The following is a 17300-nucleotide window of genomic DNA, read 5'->3' on the forward strand; positions in this document are numbered from 1 at the left end:
AGGACTGCCGCATTACAATGCCCTGGCATGTTTGGAGAGAGGTGGATGGCTACAGCCAGTAGTCTCGGTCTGCTCGCCTTATCATCGGAGAGGTTTAGGTCTTAAGTTCAATAGTAGTCTAGTTCGGGTAGTCAAATCAAGATTATCCTCATACCAAGTTGTGCGTATTCAGTTTTGATCTCAGTGTAAGTCTAAATGTTATTGAAGCCACGTAGCTCACCTCGCGAACAGCGGTCGTGGGGCAGACATCAAGGGTCTAAACAGAACACATTTGTGAATATGAAGGCTATTACCACCCTCATACACGAAGGCTGCAGGGGGATAAAGCCTAGAACCGCTGTGCCGGGCCTTTAGAGCTCAGACCGGGTCAACTGGTAACGGTGGTTTCAATTGCCACTACTTGCGCGAAGTATATCAATCCATCTAAGCAGAATCGCCAAGTTGAGAATCTTGACATTTTACTACGTTATATGATGGTGCATTGCAGTGCCAACCTCATCTCCGCTTGAAGTCTCACAAACTGGAATAACAGAGGCAAAGCCGGCCGATCAAGCCCTCTTCTTGGCGGCAGCAAGCACTTCCGGATCGTTCGTTTCCTGTCCCATGTAAAGATTCGTCTGACCGACCTTCGTCCATGGTGCGAACGCCTGCCATATTGGTTAGCTAATCTTTTCCAAAACATCAAGCAAACCGATGGGATACTCACATTCTTGACATCATGCAAAGGTGCAGCAAGTTCCGGGAAATGCCTGCACAGCACGTCCTTCATCGTGTTGTTCTGAACCCAGTCCATACCCTCTCGGGTGTACACCTCGGGACACCAAGCATCGCCAGCGAGGAATCGATCAGACTTGATGCGACGGCTAGCCATAAGGATGAAGACACGGAACGCAGTGTCGCTGAAGCCGAAGCCCTTGGGAAGCGGCTCGCTCAGCGTTCCGACGAGCAGATCCACGGCCTCGATGTCGCCGTTGTAAACCCCCTCAAGCTCGGAAGCCAGCTTGCGGTCACCGCCAGTCAGCTCAATGAAGCTCCGTGCCGCTGGCATGTGGAAGAGGCGGCGGAAGGCGTTGTAGCGAGGCACGCCGCGCTCACGGTCGCGCAGGATGTCGACGGTGCCCATGTCCAGGTGTCTGCCTTCGGGGAACTCCTCGTCAGCCGGGATGTGCAGGTCTCTCAGGAAGTTCGGCATGTTGTGGGCGCGGATGGCTCCCGGGTAGTTGACTCCGAACGAGTAGAAGACGTCTGCGAAGTTGAGCCCCAGCCCTGATGCGAAGCCCTTCTCATTGAGGGGCTTGCGGGCCGATTCGAAGGCGACCTCTTTCATCGGAAGTGTCCCTTCATGCTGACCGTTCTTCACATTGAAGAACGCGATGTTGTCAGGGATCAGCGGGTGGAGGCGGTAGACGGACACGAACTCCTCTGTGAGGGAGTAGGGCACGTTATCGTGGTTTACGTCTGAGCCTGGTATGCCAGAGATCGTCTCAAGCTTGTTGTCGAAGATTCGCCCGAACACCTTCCACAGCTGGAAATCTTGTTAGCACTTTGTATGGAATCGAGAATTCCTCCATCTGAATACATACCTTCTCCCCAGCAAGTCCCCACCAGTTAGCACTCATACCGACCTGCAGCGCCGGGTGCTGCAGGATGCCAGGAGTCCATTCAACTGTGTGAATCTTGGCCATGAGAGCGCAGTTGACCAGTCTAGCAGTGTCGAAAATCTGATCACTGGTCCAGGTAGGATTCGAGAGCTCAAGCTGCTTGGCAATGGCATTGTGCTCCAGAGCGAACAGTGTGTGCAGGAGCTCGAGGCCGATCCACCAGTTCTGATGGAACCCCGTCTTGGGAATGCCGTCTTCGCCACGAGGCAAGAACTGCGCGCCCTGCACACCGTCGACGGCGAGCTGACCTCGCGAGCCCTCCCTCTCGCACTGCGCTCTGAGCTCCTGAGTTTCTTTCTCAGTAGATCCGTAGATCTGAGAGCCATCCCACCAGTGCGTGCACTCGTTCTCGTACGCAGGTGGCGCCTCGTCATCTCCCCGAAGGTGTTCGGCTTTCTTCGTGCGGTATATCCGCATCTTTCTTTCGGGCCACGTATCACCCTTAGCAAGAGGGACGTCCCACGAGTTGGCGGTATCGTTAAAGTGCTGTGCCCAGTCATGCACCTGGAATTGAATCCATGCAGCGGCGAGCAAGTTGACGATGGTAGCCGGCTTGAAGCCGTTGTCGGGTCTCGCAAGGATCTTCTCAGAGATCAATCTCGGGTTGGGTGTAAGCAGCTCCTTGTGAGAAGGGGCCGTCGTGTGCTTCCTTGGCACGTTGCGCCCGAATCTCATGCCTCTGCAGCCCATTTTGGGCCCACTGAGATCATTGAACTTGCCATCTGAGTGTCTTGAGCTGATGTATTTGGTATCCTCGAGAGGGCAGGTTTTCTGGTTTCCTTGGTGATCGCGGCCGTCGGATGGATAAGTGTCGTACAGATTCTGGTCCCTCAGCTCAAAGCGCAGGGCGAGCAGGTTGAAGACACTGAGCCACTTTGGGAGCTTATGCCAATGCACAAAGAAGTTGACGATTTTCCAGAAGGCAATGTAAAGACGTTTGAAAAGGGGAACGAGAACATAATCGAATAGGGCCTTGAACCACATGCCCAAAACTTGCATGGTTGTGCTGGAGGCCTCGAGGGTCCCCTCAATGATTGCGGACGTCATCTTACTCGACAAGTGAAGAAATGACTTGATTTGGGGACAGGACGCTGTCAATCAAGGGGAAGCGTGTGCGTTTTATCTGCCATCCGTATGTGCTGACATGCAGATGGTAAGATGGTGTCACTAGAACGGCTGTGCTTTCCCTTCAGGCACGTAGGCATCCCTCACATATCTTCATCGACTGACGTCTCCCAAAATACGTATGCCACTGCATCTTTTAAGCGCCACAATTTCAGGTGATGCAGTCGCAAGAATTTGCAAGCCGCAAGTCTGACACGATAGGGGGGGCTGCACAACCAAGGCAGCCTGGATGACGGGCTGAAAAGAAGAAAAGCTCACGGTAGCATGCATCGGGCTTACAGTCATCAACGGGTGTGAAACTTCCCAGAATTTCTCATCGGAAATTCCGCGTTGATTGGTCCGTTTGAGTGTTCCTTGCTTCAATCTCACCGAGAATTTACGACGTGCGAGCTTGGTCTGGGACATGTCAGCCCTGAAGCGGGGAACCTTTGGGGTCCCCGTCCGAAACATACCCAATCCTCATAGATTGAAGCCTGCTTACCTCGCCTCTGCCCCTGTGTGTGGCTAGCTGAGTGTGCAGGGCTGGCCGCAAGACGGAGCTCGAGGTTCTAGCTTGGCCCTCAGCCTCAAAACACATTCCAATGGCCCCGGATTTCCAGGACAAACTACGCGTGAGGCTGAGAGCTGACATCACACTTCCACTTCAGTCTCTTGTTGATGACAGAGACGGAATGAACGGCACGTAAAAAGGGCACGTGAGTCTGGGAAGACTGATGCACACATCTGTCATGTTCTGTCTACGAGCATGCACACAAGCACGGCCCTGCTGGTCTCTTATCCATCAGGGATTGTGTATGTGAATTAAACTTGGGTAAAATTTGGGATGTGATTGTCACATTTGCTACGGATGTGACCGGTGTTATGTTCAAAATTTCTTCATTGCAAGACCTCGGAGTGTGACCTCGCTGCAAATTACAAAGCATTCTTTCAAATTCACAGGAACGTCCTATCTAGTCACACTTTAAGATCGAGCATGAGCAAAGGATAGATCCGATGGAGGTTCGGGCACGTGAGGGATATGATGAATTATCATTAGACAGTTAGACTGGAACATATCCGTAAGTCATAAGCTATTTAACCATCCTCTTGCCCGCGTCGGAAGGGTTTTCCAAAGATCCGAGCCGTGGAATCTCTTTTTTCTCATGCACAGCCTTTGCAAGCTGGAAATTCCAGTAGAATAAACCCCATTCAACCCGGTTCCTGCTCCCGAGAGCTCAAGAGCAGCATTACCCGGCCATGGTAAGTTTTCGCTTAAACGAAGTTGCCGCCGCCCTGGCAGCGAGAAAGCGGACGGTGGACACCGGGCTTCTCACAAGGGGTGATTGCTCCTCTGATCCACTTGACTCCGCAGTAGCTTCCCTCCTCCTAGTTCTCAAGTCAGTTTCTATGCGCAAAAATTGAGAAAACGTGGGTCATACGTAAGCATCGGACATAAACGTTCCGATCTGTGTTTGCTTTCCGAGGCAGCCTCTCATGACACGGCCGTATCTTCTGGTCTTGAAAGGGTTGTTGACCATGACACCGGTGTGGTGAGCGGATACGGTTCCCCTGACCATGATGGCCTGAGCAGTGGCCCAGGATCGGGAGCCAGAAACGCCAAAGTTGGATGTCAAGTATCCGGTGACAATGGTCGGGCTGAAACCGCCGGTGATGGTGAGAGTATCAGTGACCGTGTAAGTCGATGTGAGACTGATGTCAATAGGGTTGCCACCAGCAATCGACACAGGGCTCATCTGAAGATCCCAGTCGTAGAATCTGTCGGTCCTGGTGATAACAACGGCAGTGGTCATATCGCAGCTTGCTTGACGGGCGTCAAGCTGCTTGAGCTCCTCCTCCGTGGGCTCCTCGAAGTCCAGAAGCGAACGGTCGACGTCAGGGGGCGAGGACAGAATGCCGCTGGTTGACAGCATCGCCGAGTAAGAATCCTTGTCCACGACCTCCACTGCAACGATAAGATTAGCCTGCCGTATTCACGATACGCGGGACGCCTGTTTTCTGCCCAATGTGGCTCGTTGCAAAGGACCGCCAAGACGCAGTTCATGCCAAGGACTCGCTTCTTCTAAGAGCACGGGGAATGGCTGGGGAAATGGTAGGCGATGATGGATTCCTCCACTTACTGTGCTCGTGGCCGACAAGGAGAACTTCTCCGGGGAAGAGGCCGCGCTCGGGGTCGAACTTGGTGCCGTTGGTGGTCCGAGGGACAAAAACCGGAGAAGCGGCGGCGACTGCGGCAAGGCAGACGGTGACGAAGCGAGAAGCCATTTTGATGAACCGAAGGCGACAGGAGACTTGAGGAGCAATGAGAGGGGTGGTGAGGGCGAGTGTGTTGCGAAATTTCTTGGGATACTTGAACGACTTTATACCATCAAATCGTCATCCTTAGTGGTTTTCTTATCTCAGCTGCCGGTCAAAGGTCTCAACTCACGCGCAAGTCGACTTGCCGCATTGGTTCATCCACGCCTTACGCCTTTGGAAGCATGACCACTCACCGCTGCCCTTGACCCGAGCAAATCCGCGCGAATTATTCAGATTATCAGATCAAATGGCTTCCGAGTCATTGCCTTACCCCGTACTTCGTATGGCAGGAGCCGCAGTGGAACTACGCCAAGATGAAGCCATCCAGGTGATGTCTCCACGTCTGACGGTTACCCAAACTCAATTAAATAGACCAATTTGGTGACGATTGAAAGAGACTAGTTACAAAGACCTTGTCTCCCAGTTAAGCTTAATTCTACACCGTTCCATTCCTGCAGATCTGTCTGTGTTAGATTCGCAAAACTCGCATGTACCTCGCGGCCCACGACTTACCCACCAAAGATATATTCTGAGTCAGTGACCTTATTATACCGGGCAGAAAACCACAATACCAAGCCTTTCAATGATCCATATTACGAGATAAACAGCTCTTCTCGACTCAGTTCTGGAGTCCTCAGTTTCCACAGATTTTCGCAGGTGCTTCCCAAAGAACAGTGCGTGACCAATACCCGTTGCTCAGACGGTTCCCGCCAAGTGGATAGATATCGCCGACATTCCGAAGACGCCTGCGCCGAGATGGCCTCTGAAGATTTTGCACGTTTGATAGATAGTAAATTGAGTCATGTTTTGAACCTCTTCATGGGATTTTCTGTGGTGAATTCAGAGTGAGCGCCGGCGCTTGACTGGATTCGAGTAAGACCAGCCCCCGAGCAGCATGGCTCAAGACTATTGCCCCCGCAACATGTATCACGCGGAGGGAAGGAATTATCACATCATTCGGTCTGAAAGCAGGGCGAAAGGTTGGAAGGCCATCTCGGAGATGAAATCCTATCACGGATGGAGGGGCCCCAGACCTCAGCCATCTATGTTCTCAATGCAGTTGAGCACATGAGAGCATATATAGTGTTACCTCGCAGATCTCAAGGCTGGCATGTCCAGTCGCAGATCAACACTCAAAATCAACGAGGCATATCCACGCATCAAAGTTCTTCCCCGTTCGACTTCCAATAAACATGAAGATCAGCACCTCTGCCGTCGTCGTGGCTCTCGCCGTTAGGTAGGTTGAGCCTTCATTCCACCCATTTCTACATCTCAATCTTAGGGTGAATTGGGAGTGAATACCTCAGATACTGATCAGAAATCTTTCTGCAGCGTCGAAGCCAAACTTCACAACTTCGGTGCCTGCGTGCGTAACCGTGTTGAGCAGCCCATTGGTGGCACTGGTTGGAGTGTCAGCTACAGCTGGTCTAAGAAGTACGAGATTATGCCCGAGGCAACCAAGTGCGCTTGCGACTACTACCGTCGCCGCAACACGGGCAACAAGCAGTGGGATCAGTGCCCCGACTGCCACATGGTAAGCTCGTGACCCCGTTTTCGGAATCCGGCGCACTCGGAACTTGACTAATTCTGAGTCTCAGGACGGAGACGCTTGCAGATCTGATGGCTGGCACATTGGAGGTGACGAGGTAAGTCAGATGCCTGGCTGATTATGCGCATATGTACAAACTAACAAATTCATGATTCCAGCTGAACCACTACTGCACCAAGTACTGTGGCGCTCCTCAGTCTGAGGGAAGCAACAGCTAGAGAACCAGTGTTTGGGACAGACCGTGTTTGAAAAGAATGATGAATGAGAAACCCGTCTAGATACCACATACCGTATAATAACTTAATTCGAGTTGAGATCACTGCAAACCAACTTTGCTCCTGTCGCTCCTTCTAATGCAGTCTTCCCGGAGGGAATACTTAAGGTCACACCTCGCCTTTTCATCTAGTAACAATACTCTATGATAATAACGTGATTCTGGAACAAACCGATGTGTATTCCTCACAAATAATGGGTACAGTAATATAAACATACCTTCAGCTTGAAAGCACCTGTCACTGAAGATTTCGACTCGAAATGCGATAGGGTTGGGCTGATTGCAATATTTACTCATAGGTATATGTATTATCTGAGTCGGCAACCACTATGAACCACCCAAATCGGCCAAAACGTATCAAGGGGTATTGACTGTAATATTAACAGTATAGAAGAAAAGCCTACCTATGGAAACAGAATGATCCCTGAGACGTCATGGAACACTCATGCTGCAGAAAACGAGGTTGGAAAACGCGCGTCGCCTAGCATATTCCTACCGTGGCATACAGTGGGGCTCATGTTCCCAAGATGGAAGTTGTTGCGCCCAACAGCACCAACCAACAGCAGAAGGGATAAATAATAACTGCTGATGAAGCTGATATGTGACGTAAAAAGCGGGGGGGTCGTGGGATAACATTCACCGCTCAAAGAGGGGTCAGCTAGTGCTCTCTTTCCTCTCTCCAACCTCAGCATATTCAACCATACAACCATCAATCTGCAACAAAAACGAACGAAAATGACCACGCAACAGCAAGATGAGCCACCGATTCTCCCTGAAGAAGCTGTAGCAGATGATTCCGCCTCAATTGGAGGCTCCTCAACGAGTGAATCTCAAGCCTCTCTGAGATCAAGCATCCTGGATTATCGCCGGGAGAACGGACGAACATATCACCGCATGAGTGACGGGAAATATGCTTTCCCGAACGATGCCCGAGAGCAAGAGCGGCTAGACACAGTCAACTACGTTTGGATGTTGACTCTGGACGGAGACTTTTGCTTGTGTCCGAAAAATGATATCAGCGCCAAACGGGTTCTCGACATCGGCACAGGTACGGGCGTTTGGGCCCTCGACTACGCTGATGCCCACCCAGAGGCATCAGTTCAAGGCGTTGATCTCAGTCCCATCCAATCAACATACGTGCCTCCTAACTGCTACTTTGAGGTTGACGACCTCGAAAAGGAATGGACGTGGTCGACACCCTTCGACTTCATCTTCTGTCGCGATATGAACGGCAGCTTTGCTGATTGGGAGGGCGTCATTGCTCAAGCATACAAAAATTTGGAACCAGGCGGCTACCTTGAGATTCAAGACAGCATCTGGCCACCCGTTTGTGACGATGGCACCCTCAAAGAAGACTCTGCCCTGTACAAGTGGAGCCACCTCTTGGTCGAAGCCTGCGACAAGATTGGACGACCAATCAACCAGACGAATCAAAGACCTGCTATGATGGAAGCCGCAGGCTTTGAGGAGATCAAAACCACGCGTGTTAGATTTCCAATTTCCCCTTGGCCGAAGGACCAGAAGCTCAAGGAGGTTGGCACTGCCAACCAGAAACAGCTTGTTCATGGTCTCGAGGCGCTTACTCTTGGCCTATTCACTCGCGTCCTGGACTGGACTAAAGAAGAGGCGATGGTCATGTGTCTCGAGGTGCGCAAGGATCTTAAGAATCTCAAAATTCATGCTTACTGGAATGGTTATGTCGTTTACGGTCGTAAGCCGCTACGCTCCGAGGATAAATAGTTGACACTGCAGCTTCTTTCTTCTCCAATTGTTTCTCTTTGGTTGTGTAGAGACCTTATGGAAGATAACCATCATATGTGCTGCCAAAGAAAGTCTCCTGCAGGTCATACATATATAGTCTCAGACTCAATCGAGACAATTTAGCATTCTGTACTCTCGAAGTGTGATCATTCTGAGATTAGCATACAGCACGCCAAATTCGATGTAAATATGGGTTTCATTCAAGTCATCTTTCCACTCTAGGGATGATTAAGGTAGTTACAGCACCACAGCCATAGTAGAAAACCTTGCAGCACCATGTTGCACGAACGGATTCGAGCCGGCACACAATATGCGGATAATTGAAAGAGCTGAGGGTTTCATGGCGGTCAAGAGATGAACAGAAAGTCTCAACAATTTTGTTTAAATTTTGTCACGCTAATGGCTCGTATGCGCCACGGAAAGATTATTATACAGCGCACCGGTGCGAAACACACGAACTCCGCTTGTTCCCTTCGTGCTTACTGACACCGTGTAAGTGAGTTTCGATATAGACATATCGTCCACAAACACTTTAACCTCCTTGTTAATCGCCGTAACGCGCAAGTGATATTTTGTTCCCGCCTTGATGTCCAGGTCAGCAGATGCAAGCTGGAGCCAGTTCTGGTTCATCTGTCCTAGAACAACTGCCCCGGATGCGTCTATAGCTGCATAAAAGCCGGTGACGTTGTCAATACCTGCTGAAGCGCTGGTAACACCGAAGAGAACGCCCGCGTCACCCGAGTCGCGGGCGGTTGAGTTGACGTCTGGGTCAACGAGGGTGACGTCGATGTCGAAAACAAAGTCTTCGAATCCCGTATTCAGAAGGGCCTTGCCGCTCCAGGCCGACGTCTTTTCCGCGTTCAACTGGTTATCCTTGACTGAGAACTTTCCCTCAAACGCGGTATTCCATCCAATGAGATTTCCATCACTAAAATTGTCCTTGGCAAGCATGTTGACCTGCTTGATCTTGCCATTCTCGTCGAAGTACATGCGGTCGTAGGCGAGTTGCCGGTGGTTGCCGTCGGTGTCTCCCAGTGGTCGGCGATGGTAGAAGATGTACCAAATGTCGGTTCCAGGGACATTGATCACAGCATTGTGGCCAGATCCAGTGGCTACGGCTGCGTCTTGCTGGAGGATCTTTGCTTCGCGGTTGAACGGCCCGAGAGGAGAGTCTGAGATGGCGTATGACACGGAATAGTCAGGTCCGGTCCACCCTCCTTCAGACCACATCAAATAGTACTTCCCATTCCGTTTGAACATCAATGATCCCTCAACGTAGTTTTCGGGGGTAATCTCCTTGAACTGGGTGCCGTCGGAGAAGTTCCCTATGCTGATCATGTCGGAGTTCAGCTTGGCGACGTTGGCGTGTCCGTGGCCCCCGTAGTAAATGTAAGCCTGGCCGTCGTCATCGATGAAGACGTCTTGGTCGATCGGTTGTGCGCCGTTGTGATATTCGCCGATAAGGGGCTTGCCGATGGCGTCTTTGTAAGGGCCCTCAGGCTTGTCCGCCACCGCGACGCCGATGCCACCCACTTTGTTCTCGCCTTCTTGAATGTCGTTTGCGCCGAAGTAGATGTAATACTTTCCATCGCGCTCAATGGTGGCAGGTGCCCACATAGCCTCTTGAGCCCATGATACATCGGCCTTGGTCAAGATATTCGAGTGCTTCGTCCAGTGCACGAGATCTTTGGAGGAGAACGCATCAAGGTACGTTTGCTCCTCGTATGCGTATGATGATGTCGGGTAAACCCAGTACTCGTTATTGTAGACAGCTGTGTCTGGGTCGGCGTACCATCCGTCCACGAACGGATTGCCAGCCTCTGATGTGGTGTAATCCGGGATCGATCGTCCGATCCGGGCGGCGTACGCACCGCTTGAGAGTGTCATCGCGGTGAAGAGCGTCGTCAAGTTGGTGAGAATATTCATCTTGAACGTGGCGGGCTCCCCTCCCATACAATATGTTGCACTCACTCGTCGTCTGATGTTTGCGGGGGTGGCTTGAAAGAGACAAACTCTGTGTTCAACAGATGAATCTTAAGTTGCTTTGGCCCGATGCATGCGAATCGCTGACCCCCCGGCCGTTGCTGGGAACGTCGCTTTCTTAAACATTTTGAAACCGATGCACTAAACGACCGTCATGAACTAGTGCTGCTCCGATCAGCGAACGAAGGACGGCAGAAGGATTTTAGCGTTCGTTCCAATGCTACCGTTTCCTTCTCCTTCATAGGTCCTTCATAGGCAATCCTGCTGCCTAGACCCTACGGAAGGGCTTCCTGCTATTGACCACTTCAAGTCATAAAGTCAAGGTCTCAGGTCTATTTCAGGCCTATGCTTTTTTTCTCACAGCGCGATATGGCCGAGAGCAATGGAGAAGTTGAATTTTATGCTTGAATGCGGCGCGGTCCTGGCGATTTTAAGCTTGTTCTGAGGGAGGTGCGGGTGCTCGATCATACGGCAACTGGATGCTTTTCTAGAAGAGGGAAAACCAAGTTGAAACCTTACAGCGGAAACAATTGAGAAATAACTTCGGACATCGAAATTCGGGGCTTAGTAGGCAGCCTTTTCTGGATGTAAGTTTCCCGCGAATTTATCGCCGTGGGCCTTTGTGCCAGAGGGATGATAGGAAGCCACACTAGATCCATCTCAGACTTGGTCAGACCTAGCACTTCTTAGGAGACATCGCAGGGGCTGCTATGACATCATGAAGGACCGCCTTCGAGACACCCGATCAATGACTTGGGTTCAATTGGAACAAGATTCAACTTCATCCCCCTTGAAGCAGCAATCCGCTAGATATGAAGGACAAGATCAATGCGCTTTGCGACACGCAGGCGAGTGAAGCAATCTGCGAGTAGAATTGAGGTCACTGAAGAGGAACTAATTTCACTTCCTTCCGGGAGAAATTCCTCACGTGGGTGCGTTTCGGCTCTTGAAACCCTCTCCCAAATGCATCAAATTGCGACGACAGCGTCGCTCCATTCCCCATCTCCTTCTTGGAGTCAAAGTCTTCGTCCCTCCCTTTCCACGCTTGCAACGCCAGGTCGTTTTTGTCTGCATATCCTCTAGAACCAAGGCTCCTGTCTATCTCGATCAGTTCCATCTCTGATCTCGACCGCCTTATCCCCGCCATTTGTGGCCTCGTCATCGTCCGTACTGATGCCTCACCCAGCCGACGAAGCATCGACTCCTCGTCGCTGATGAAGCGAGCCGGCGGCGGCTTGTAGTCGCGGAACAGCGCTCGAAGGATTGGTATTGATGCGGCGATGATGGTGACGGCACTCTCTGCAGCGCCCCATATTACAAGCTCGACTGTGTCAATGATGTCGAAGGCCCCGATGGCCGTGATCGTCTTGATTTTGATAAATGAAACAATGCCAGCGCTGAAGCACGTAGGTCAGTGGTTATTGCGTGCGCGGACGCTATGTCTAGAAATGCTGGATGCTCACAAGACACCCATGCTCATCGCGAGCGAAACACCGAACTTCTCCTTCTTCGTCATAGAGAGGCCCCAGATTATCTTCCACGGAAGAATTGCAAGCACAATGTCCATGGCGCCAGAGTATGATGCCGTGAATGTGTTGTAGTTCATCGGGATGCTCTTGTCCCAACACGTCCCGGGGGTCGAAGCCGTTCTCCATGTCTTCTCGACAGGCGTGCATTGGATCCAGGTGAACAGCACGTTGAGACCAAGCGCGATGTTGACCGAGATCATGATGAACCAGATCAAGTACTTCATCCATCGCTCATTCGCAATGCGCAACAGCGTCAGTGCGAAAGACGTCTTGCTCCAGCATGCCGCAATGATGGAGAAGGACCCAGACAGATTGGCGTGGAGGAGGAGCCAAGACCAGTTGCCTGGCGTGATGTCCCAATTATGCTTGCCAAAGTCGTATGACACGTCGATCGAGATGAAGACGCCGAACGTTATGTATGCAAGCTTGTAGGTGTCAGTTGCGATGATGCAAAGATACGGCGCGAAAACAATCTCACCAAAGCTGCTATCATGTAGTAGTCATCATACCATAAACCTCGTTGTCGCGTTAACTTGCAGTAAAGTCGTAATCCCATGAAGCCCCCAGCTATGGCCCCAAGCCCCCAAATAATCGCAAGCATCCACGGGCCATAGTCATCGTGAGGAAGTTCGTCAAAAGGAACGTCGTCCATGCGGGCTGAGCACCGTCATCTGGCGGGAGAGAAGAGAGCGAGCTCTGCGGTCGCTGCAGAACTTTTTTTTTCGTTTTTCGCGGCGCCTGCCAGGGGGACAGGACAAGGTAACAATAAACGGTCGCAGAGACCTAAAGATCTCCGTCGACCCATATCGCTCTTCCCCCAGACGGCAATGCCTGGCTATAAAAGAAGCCCGTCATCTTTCATGTCCGATCTGGCCCAGCCCGAGTCCAGGTCCAGGCTTCCATGTCTCCGCACATCACCCGAGAAAGGAGTTCGGATGGTAGCCCAAACACCACCACGACAGAACGTGGTTCGTGAAAATGAGCGTGATCCTCCCCGAAGAGAACATATCGAGCGGGAGGGACACCCTGCGAGTCGCATCCGCCGCCCTGCGATTGGAAGAAGAAGGGGTTCCCCTGGCTGTCGAAACCAGGAAGCGAGATGAAAATGGCGGTTCAGCGTGTCATCCCCCGCATTCTACCCGACCCTGGGCGGTCAAAGCGCACTTTGACGGACGGCGTTGGCGGATCGGGGCCTCCCGCAATTGTGTCAACCACTGCAGCGACTCCCATGCGAAGACGATCAATCAATCGCGGTGTTGCAACGTGAGACCAGGATGCTCACGCGGAGATGAGTGATGGTTCGGAAGAGGCATCGTCGAAATGAAGCGGCGTTCTCGATACGCGGTTGGGCGACCGAGCCGTTGCCACGGCCTCTGTGCCGCTCAATAGTCCATGCCGGATCATATCATGGCACCCTGGGCATCGGCCTGACTCCAGACCACCAAGCTCGGACATATGAACACCTTTCAGCATCCAAGGACTTTCTGCATCTGGCGCAGAGGATGCACTCCAGGCGGGGAAATGGCTCTTCTTGAGCTCGTCAAAGTTTGGGTCGATTTCATAGTGGTGGAGCCATGCCGGGCTGAGTTCCCAAATGGAGGAGAGTTGGTGTGTGACATCCCTGGAGACTCAGCGCCGGTTGCTATTCTTGCGCGTGGACAATTTACAAAAGTCCGAAGTCTAATGCGGATTGGAGGCGAACGTCGTATTTCTCTTAAAAAGGCTGAATCAGACGCAATAATTCTTTCCGATGCGTCGGCGACTTCTGGTCCTTGGCCGCATACGGCAATGCACGGCGCTCAAGTCAGAATCGCTCCCATCTCTGCGGGAGGCTGGTGAGAGCTCCAGACGAGACCATCCGAGGTTTCAATATGGACTGAAAGCCGTGATGTCTGCGAGCATGTGAGAAAAAACGAAAGCGACGTCGACAATGTACTGTCAAGATTCCTATGAGGAAGTCTTGCTGTCTTTGCATTCCTGGAATGTGGATCAGGGTGCCGGGACCGGCGAAGATGGGAAGCCCCCGACACATGAAATGCCGCCCTCGCGGGACTTTTCTTGGCTTGGGTAGCCCTAAAACCAACCCATGATATTGACACAAGCTTCAAGTCACCCACAAGTTGCCTTCGGAATTCGCGATCGAATCCACAACTTCAAACAACGGTAGAGGGTCCGGGATCGTCTTGTATCGGTGGATGCTGCGGGTCCTAGATAAGAGACCCAAGGACGCCCTTGAAAGGGGCGAGGAAAGGGGCTCTTCCGACACGTGCATGGTTCAAGATTCGCGATTGCTCTAGATCTTCAGCTAAAGATATCGGTATCTCAGAGAAACCCCAGCAATTCCGCAGCAGAGCCTTTGCTCAGATTGCCCACAGCTTTTAGTATGTTCTCAGCTCGCTCTTGGTCGTACACCGGCTGGACCAGACCCCGGAACTTGTCCCTGACCTTCTCGCTCGAGAATGGGTGTTCGACCTCGCCCAGCGGGTACACTAGAGCCTCCTCCCTGGCAGCTCCGCCATCGACACCCTGGAAAGACATTCTTACCTCGAACTCCTCCTTGAAGTTGTCATCGGTCACAACCTCCACTCGATCGCAAAGCTCCGCCACCTTCTTATCCTTCATCTTCTCGGAATCATAGACGCTCCATCCCGCGTCACTCCCAAACAACCAGGCCACGGCGACTTGATAGTACATGCTGAACTGGGCATCAACAATGGTCTCGGGATGCAACTTATTCGGACTCGGCCGCCCGATGATATCATAGCCAGAGGGATTCACCCAGACCGTAATCTTCTGCGGAAGCTCTCCAGACTTGGCTTCAGCCGCAACCCTTGCCGTGATCTCGATTGCAGTGTGTGTGAAGCGGCAGGCAGGGAAGGGCTTCATCGCCGTCGCGGCGAACAGCCATTCGGATCCCAGATCCTCCGTCAGACCAGCGGCTTTGCTCTTCGTCGAATACGCCTGCAAGAAGCCCCATTTCCCCTCAATCGCATGCGACGCGCCAGTGACACCCGCCTCCGCAAGGGCAACACAAAGAAACGCATCGTGGGCCGCGAATCCGGGATGGAGTCTCTTGTTCCACGACCCGTTGTCAAGGAACTGCATCGAACCCGCGGCCTTGGAACCGGCTAGCCCAAAAGCGTTGTAGACCTTCTCAGCCGTCAAGCCCTTGATCTTGCAGATGGCCGCCACGGCGCCGAAGATGCCCGCCGTGGCGGTGTTGTGGAAGCCTCGGGGGTAGCCACCCGAAGATAGGGCGCGGCCGAGACGGCACGCCACCTCGTACCCGACGGAGAGACCCGTCAGGAGCTGGCGCCCGGAGGCGTTGGAGGCTTCAGCTTGCGCCAAGGCGGCCGGGATGACGCTTGCGCCGGGGTGGATGATGCCGATTGCGAGGGTATCGTCAAAGTCAAAGGAGTGTGCGAACGCGCCATTCAGCAGAGCTGCGATGTGTTTGGGGTATGTTTTTGTTTTGCCGTAGACTGTGCTCTCACCGGTGCAGCCTTCTGAAAAGGCTTCGACGGCTTTGAGGATGTGGCTGCTTGATTCCGACTGGGCTCCGCCGCCGGCCCCGACACCGATGTGATCGATGATGAGATCGAGGAGCTTGGTGATGGCTTGCGGTGGTATGTCTTCGTATTTTGCGTCGGCGATGAAGTTGCTGAAGTTCTGTGTAGCGCCCTCTGCGCCGGGGTAGAACTGGTCTGTGGTGGCGTTTCCACCTCCGTTGGCCTGTTTTGCCATCTCCGAGTCTTTCAAAACGCAAGGTAGGTCTGTCTCTCACAGGTGTACAGTATAGGGCGTAATGACATCCCCAGGAACTTTGCAAGAGTAGAAATGAGTTGAATAACTTCTACTTCAATTGCTTACTATACTGCTAGATACTAGTACGAGAGACTACCTGCCGGGTGTCGTCATCCAAGAACACCAACATGCGGCACCGCGGGGTTGACACGGGAATGACAGCAGTCAATGCGGGGATGCCCAGGTTTGCAACCCGCCAAACTCTCTTTGTGCCGCAACCTCGGTCATCCGGCTCCCACGAGACAACTGTCAAAGCCGCTCGTGGCCCGCGAAATGGGGCCGGCGCCGAACATGTGGGGCCGTCTCTGGGAGCGCGGCCGCTCGAATGCCACTTTTCAGACCATCTGCAAGGACATGCGCTGAACATTGTCATCATGAACAGCTTTCCAAAGCACGCGAAGGCGCTGCGTAAGGAGAACTTCAGGATATCTGCTCAAACTTCCCTCTGCGTCTAAAGACTGGAGAGCTGTCGCATATTCGGCGCTCCACGTCCTTATCTGATCCAATACCTGGCCGTAGCGATCAGCGGGCGTCGTTTGCAAATCCGGTTGTACGTTTCTGTAGAGATGCAACGGTGAGAAACATGCACGACAGCGCTGGCCCCTGTACCTCAAGCAGCCGCAGTGAGAACATGGGAGCCGCCGTCGCCACTCCTCCAAGGGCCCGACGCCGTCTTTGACGTACATCCGCTGCAGGCAGTGCTGACACCGCCGTTTCCAAAACTTGTCAGGGTCCCCGACGGACAGGTCAAGCTGGGTTGTGGTGAAGGACTTGAGCTTCTTCACTTGAAAGCATCCGTAGCACGGATACCTGGCTGGCGAGATGGTGCCGTCGTAGAGAATGTTTGGCTCATACCCTCGTACGGCAAGAAACCGCTTGTGCAACGGTACCCAGTCAGCAGACACGTTGAGTCGCATTAGGCAACATGTGCTTCGGAGGTTGATGACATCCAGGTAATTCAGCCGGTGAGAAATTCCCCGAAGAATATTGACTGGCAGCCTTTCCAGCGAAGGCGGCTTTCTCTGGTCAACACACTGGGTGCTTGTCATCTTCCAGCCTCCCCATGACTTACTCCATCTCTGCTCTCGACAATCGAGGCATTCACGAGACGCGTCCTCAGTCTCTTTGGGTAAGATACGACGTTGGAACGACGATCGAGGCAGCATCAAAAGGCACGTGAAGCAAGCCCACATCTGCATCTTTCGATACTTTGCAAAACCTTCAGCACGTTGCAAGAAGTCTGTTTTATCGAGCCTGCTTATTAGAAACAGGAATTTGCTGCTTAAGTTTTGGTGCAGGTAGCGATTGGTTGATACGAG

At 52.4% G+C, this 17300-nt stretch overlaps 7 protein-coding genes across 7 annotated transcripts; 2 read left to right on the forward strand and 5 right to left on the reverse strand.

Moving 5' to 3' along the window:
* Window positions 1-548: 548 nt before the first annotated feature.
* Window positions 549-2708, reverse strand: DOX1 (Alpha-dioxygenase 1; the record flags this gene model as incomplete). Its single annotated transcript, XM_036633701.1, has 3 exons — window positions 549-647; window positions 707-1525; window positions 1584-2708. The coding sequence occupies 3 exons, from the start codon at window positions 2706-2708 to the stop codon at window positions 549-551; spliced, it is 2043 nt and encodes a 680-aa protein (XP_036501591.1).
* Window positions 2709-4037: 1329 nt separating this feature from the next.
* On the reverse strand, window positions 4038-5048 carry CGCS363_v001853 (uncharacterized protein; the record flags this gene model as incomplete). Its single annotated transcript, XM_036633702.1, has 3 exons — window positions 4038-4151; window positions 4205-4728; window positions 4904-5048. 3 exons carry the CDS (start codon window positions 5046-5048, stop codon window positions 4038-4040), a joined length of 783 nt encoding a protein of 260 aa, XP_036501592.1.
* Window positions 5049-6274: 1226 nt separating this feature from the next.
* CGCS363_v001854 (uncharacterized protein) lies at window positions 6275-6848 on the forward strand (the record flags this gene model as incomplete). The annotated part of the gene is made up of 4 exons (XM_036633703.1): window positions 6275-6318; window positions 6414-6615; window positions 6680-6727; window positions 6789-6848. The coding sequence occupies 4 exons, from the start codon at window positions 6275-6277 to the stop codon at window positions 6846-6848; spliced, it is 354 nt and encodes a 117-aa protein (XP_036501597.1).
* A 791-nt stretch (window positions 6849-7639) lies between these two features.
* CGCS363_v001855 (Secondary metabolism regulator LAE1) lies at window positions 7640-8644 on the forward strand (the record flags this gene model as incomplete). Its single annotated transcript, XM_036633704.1, has 1 exon — window positions 7640-8644. The coding sequence occupies one exon, from the start codon at window positions 7640-7642 to the stop codon at window positions 8642-8644; it is 1005 nt and encodes a 334-aa protein (XP_036501598.1).
* A 417-nt stretch (window positions 8645-9061) lies between these two features.
* On the reverse strand, window positions 9062-10591 carry xynB-3 (Beta-xylosidase; the record flags this gene model as incomplete). Its single annotated transcript, XM_036633705.1, has 1 exon — window positions 9062-10591. The coding sequence occupies one exon, from the start codon at window positions 10589-10591 to the stop codon at window positions 9062-9064; it is 1530 nt and encodes a 509-aa protein (XP_036501595.1).
* A 1136-nt stretch (window positions 10592-11727) lies between these two features.
* On the reverse strand, window positions 11728-12829 carry CGCS363_v001857 (uncharacterized protein; the record flags this gene model as incomplete). The annotated part of the gene is made up of 4 exons (XM_036633706.1): window positions 11728-11742; window positions 11820-12045; window positions 12112-12602; window positions 12656-12829. 4 exons carry the CDS (start codon window positions 12827-12829, stop codon window positions 11728-11730), a joined length of 906 nt encoding a protein of 301 aa, XP_036501596.1.
* Window positions 12830-14499: 1670 nt separating this feature from the next.
* Window positions 14500-15921, reverse strand: yxeQ-1 (Uncharacterized protein; the record flags this gene model as incomplete). The annotated part of the gene is made up of 1 exon (XM_036633707.1): window positions 14500-15921. The coding sequence occupies one exon, from the start codon at window positions 15919-15921 to the stop codon at window positions 14500-14502; it is 1422 nt and encodes a 473-aa protein (XP_036501589.1).
* Between the last annotated feature and the right edge of the window lie 1379 nt (window positions 15922-17300).

This window comes from Colletotrichum siamense (assembly GCF_013390195.1).
Source record: "Colletotrichum siamense strain Cg363 chromosome Unknown KSG_Cg363_contig01, whole genome shotgun sequence".
Taxonomy (NCBI): Eukaryota; Fungi; Ascomycota; class Sordariomycetes; order Glomerellales; family Glomerellaceae; genus Colletotrichum; species Colletotrichum siamense.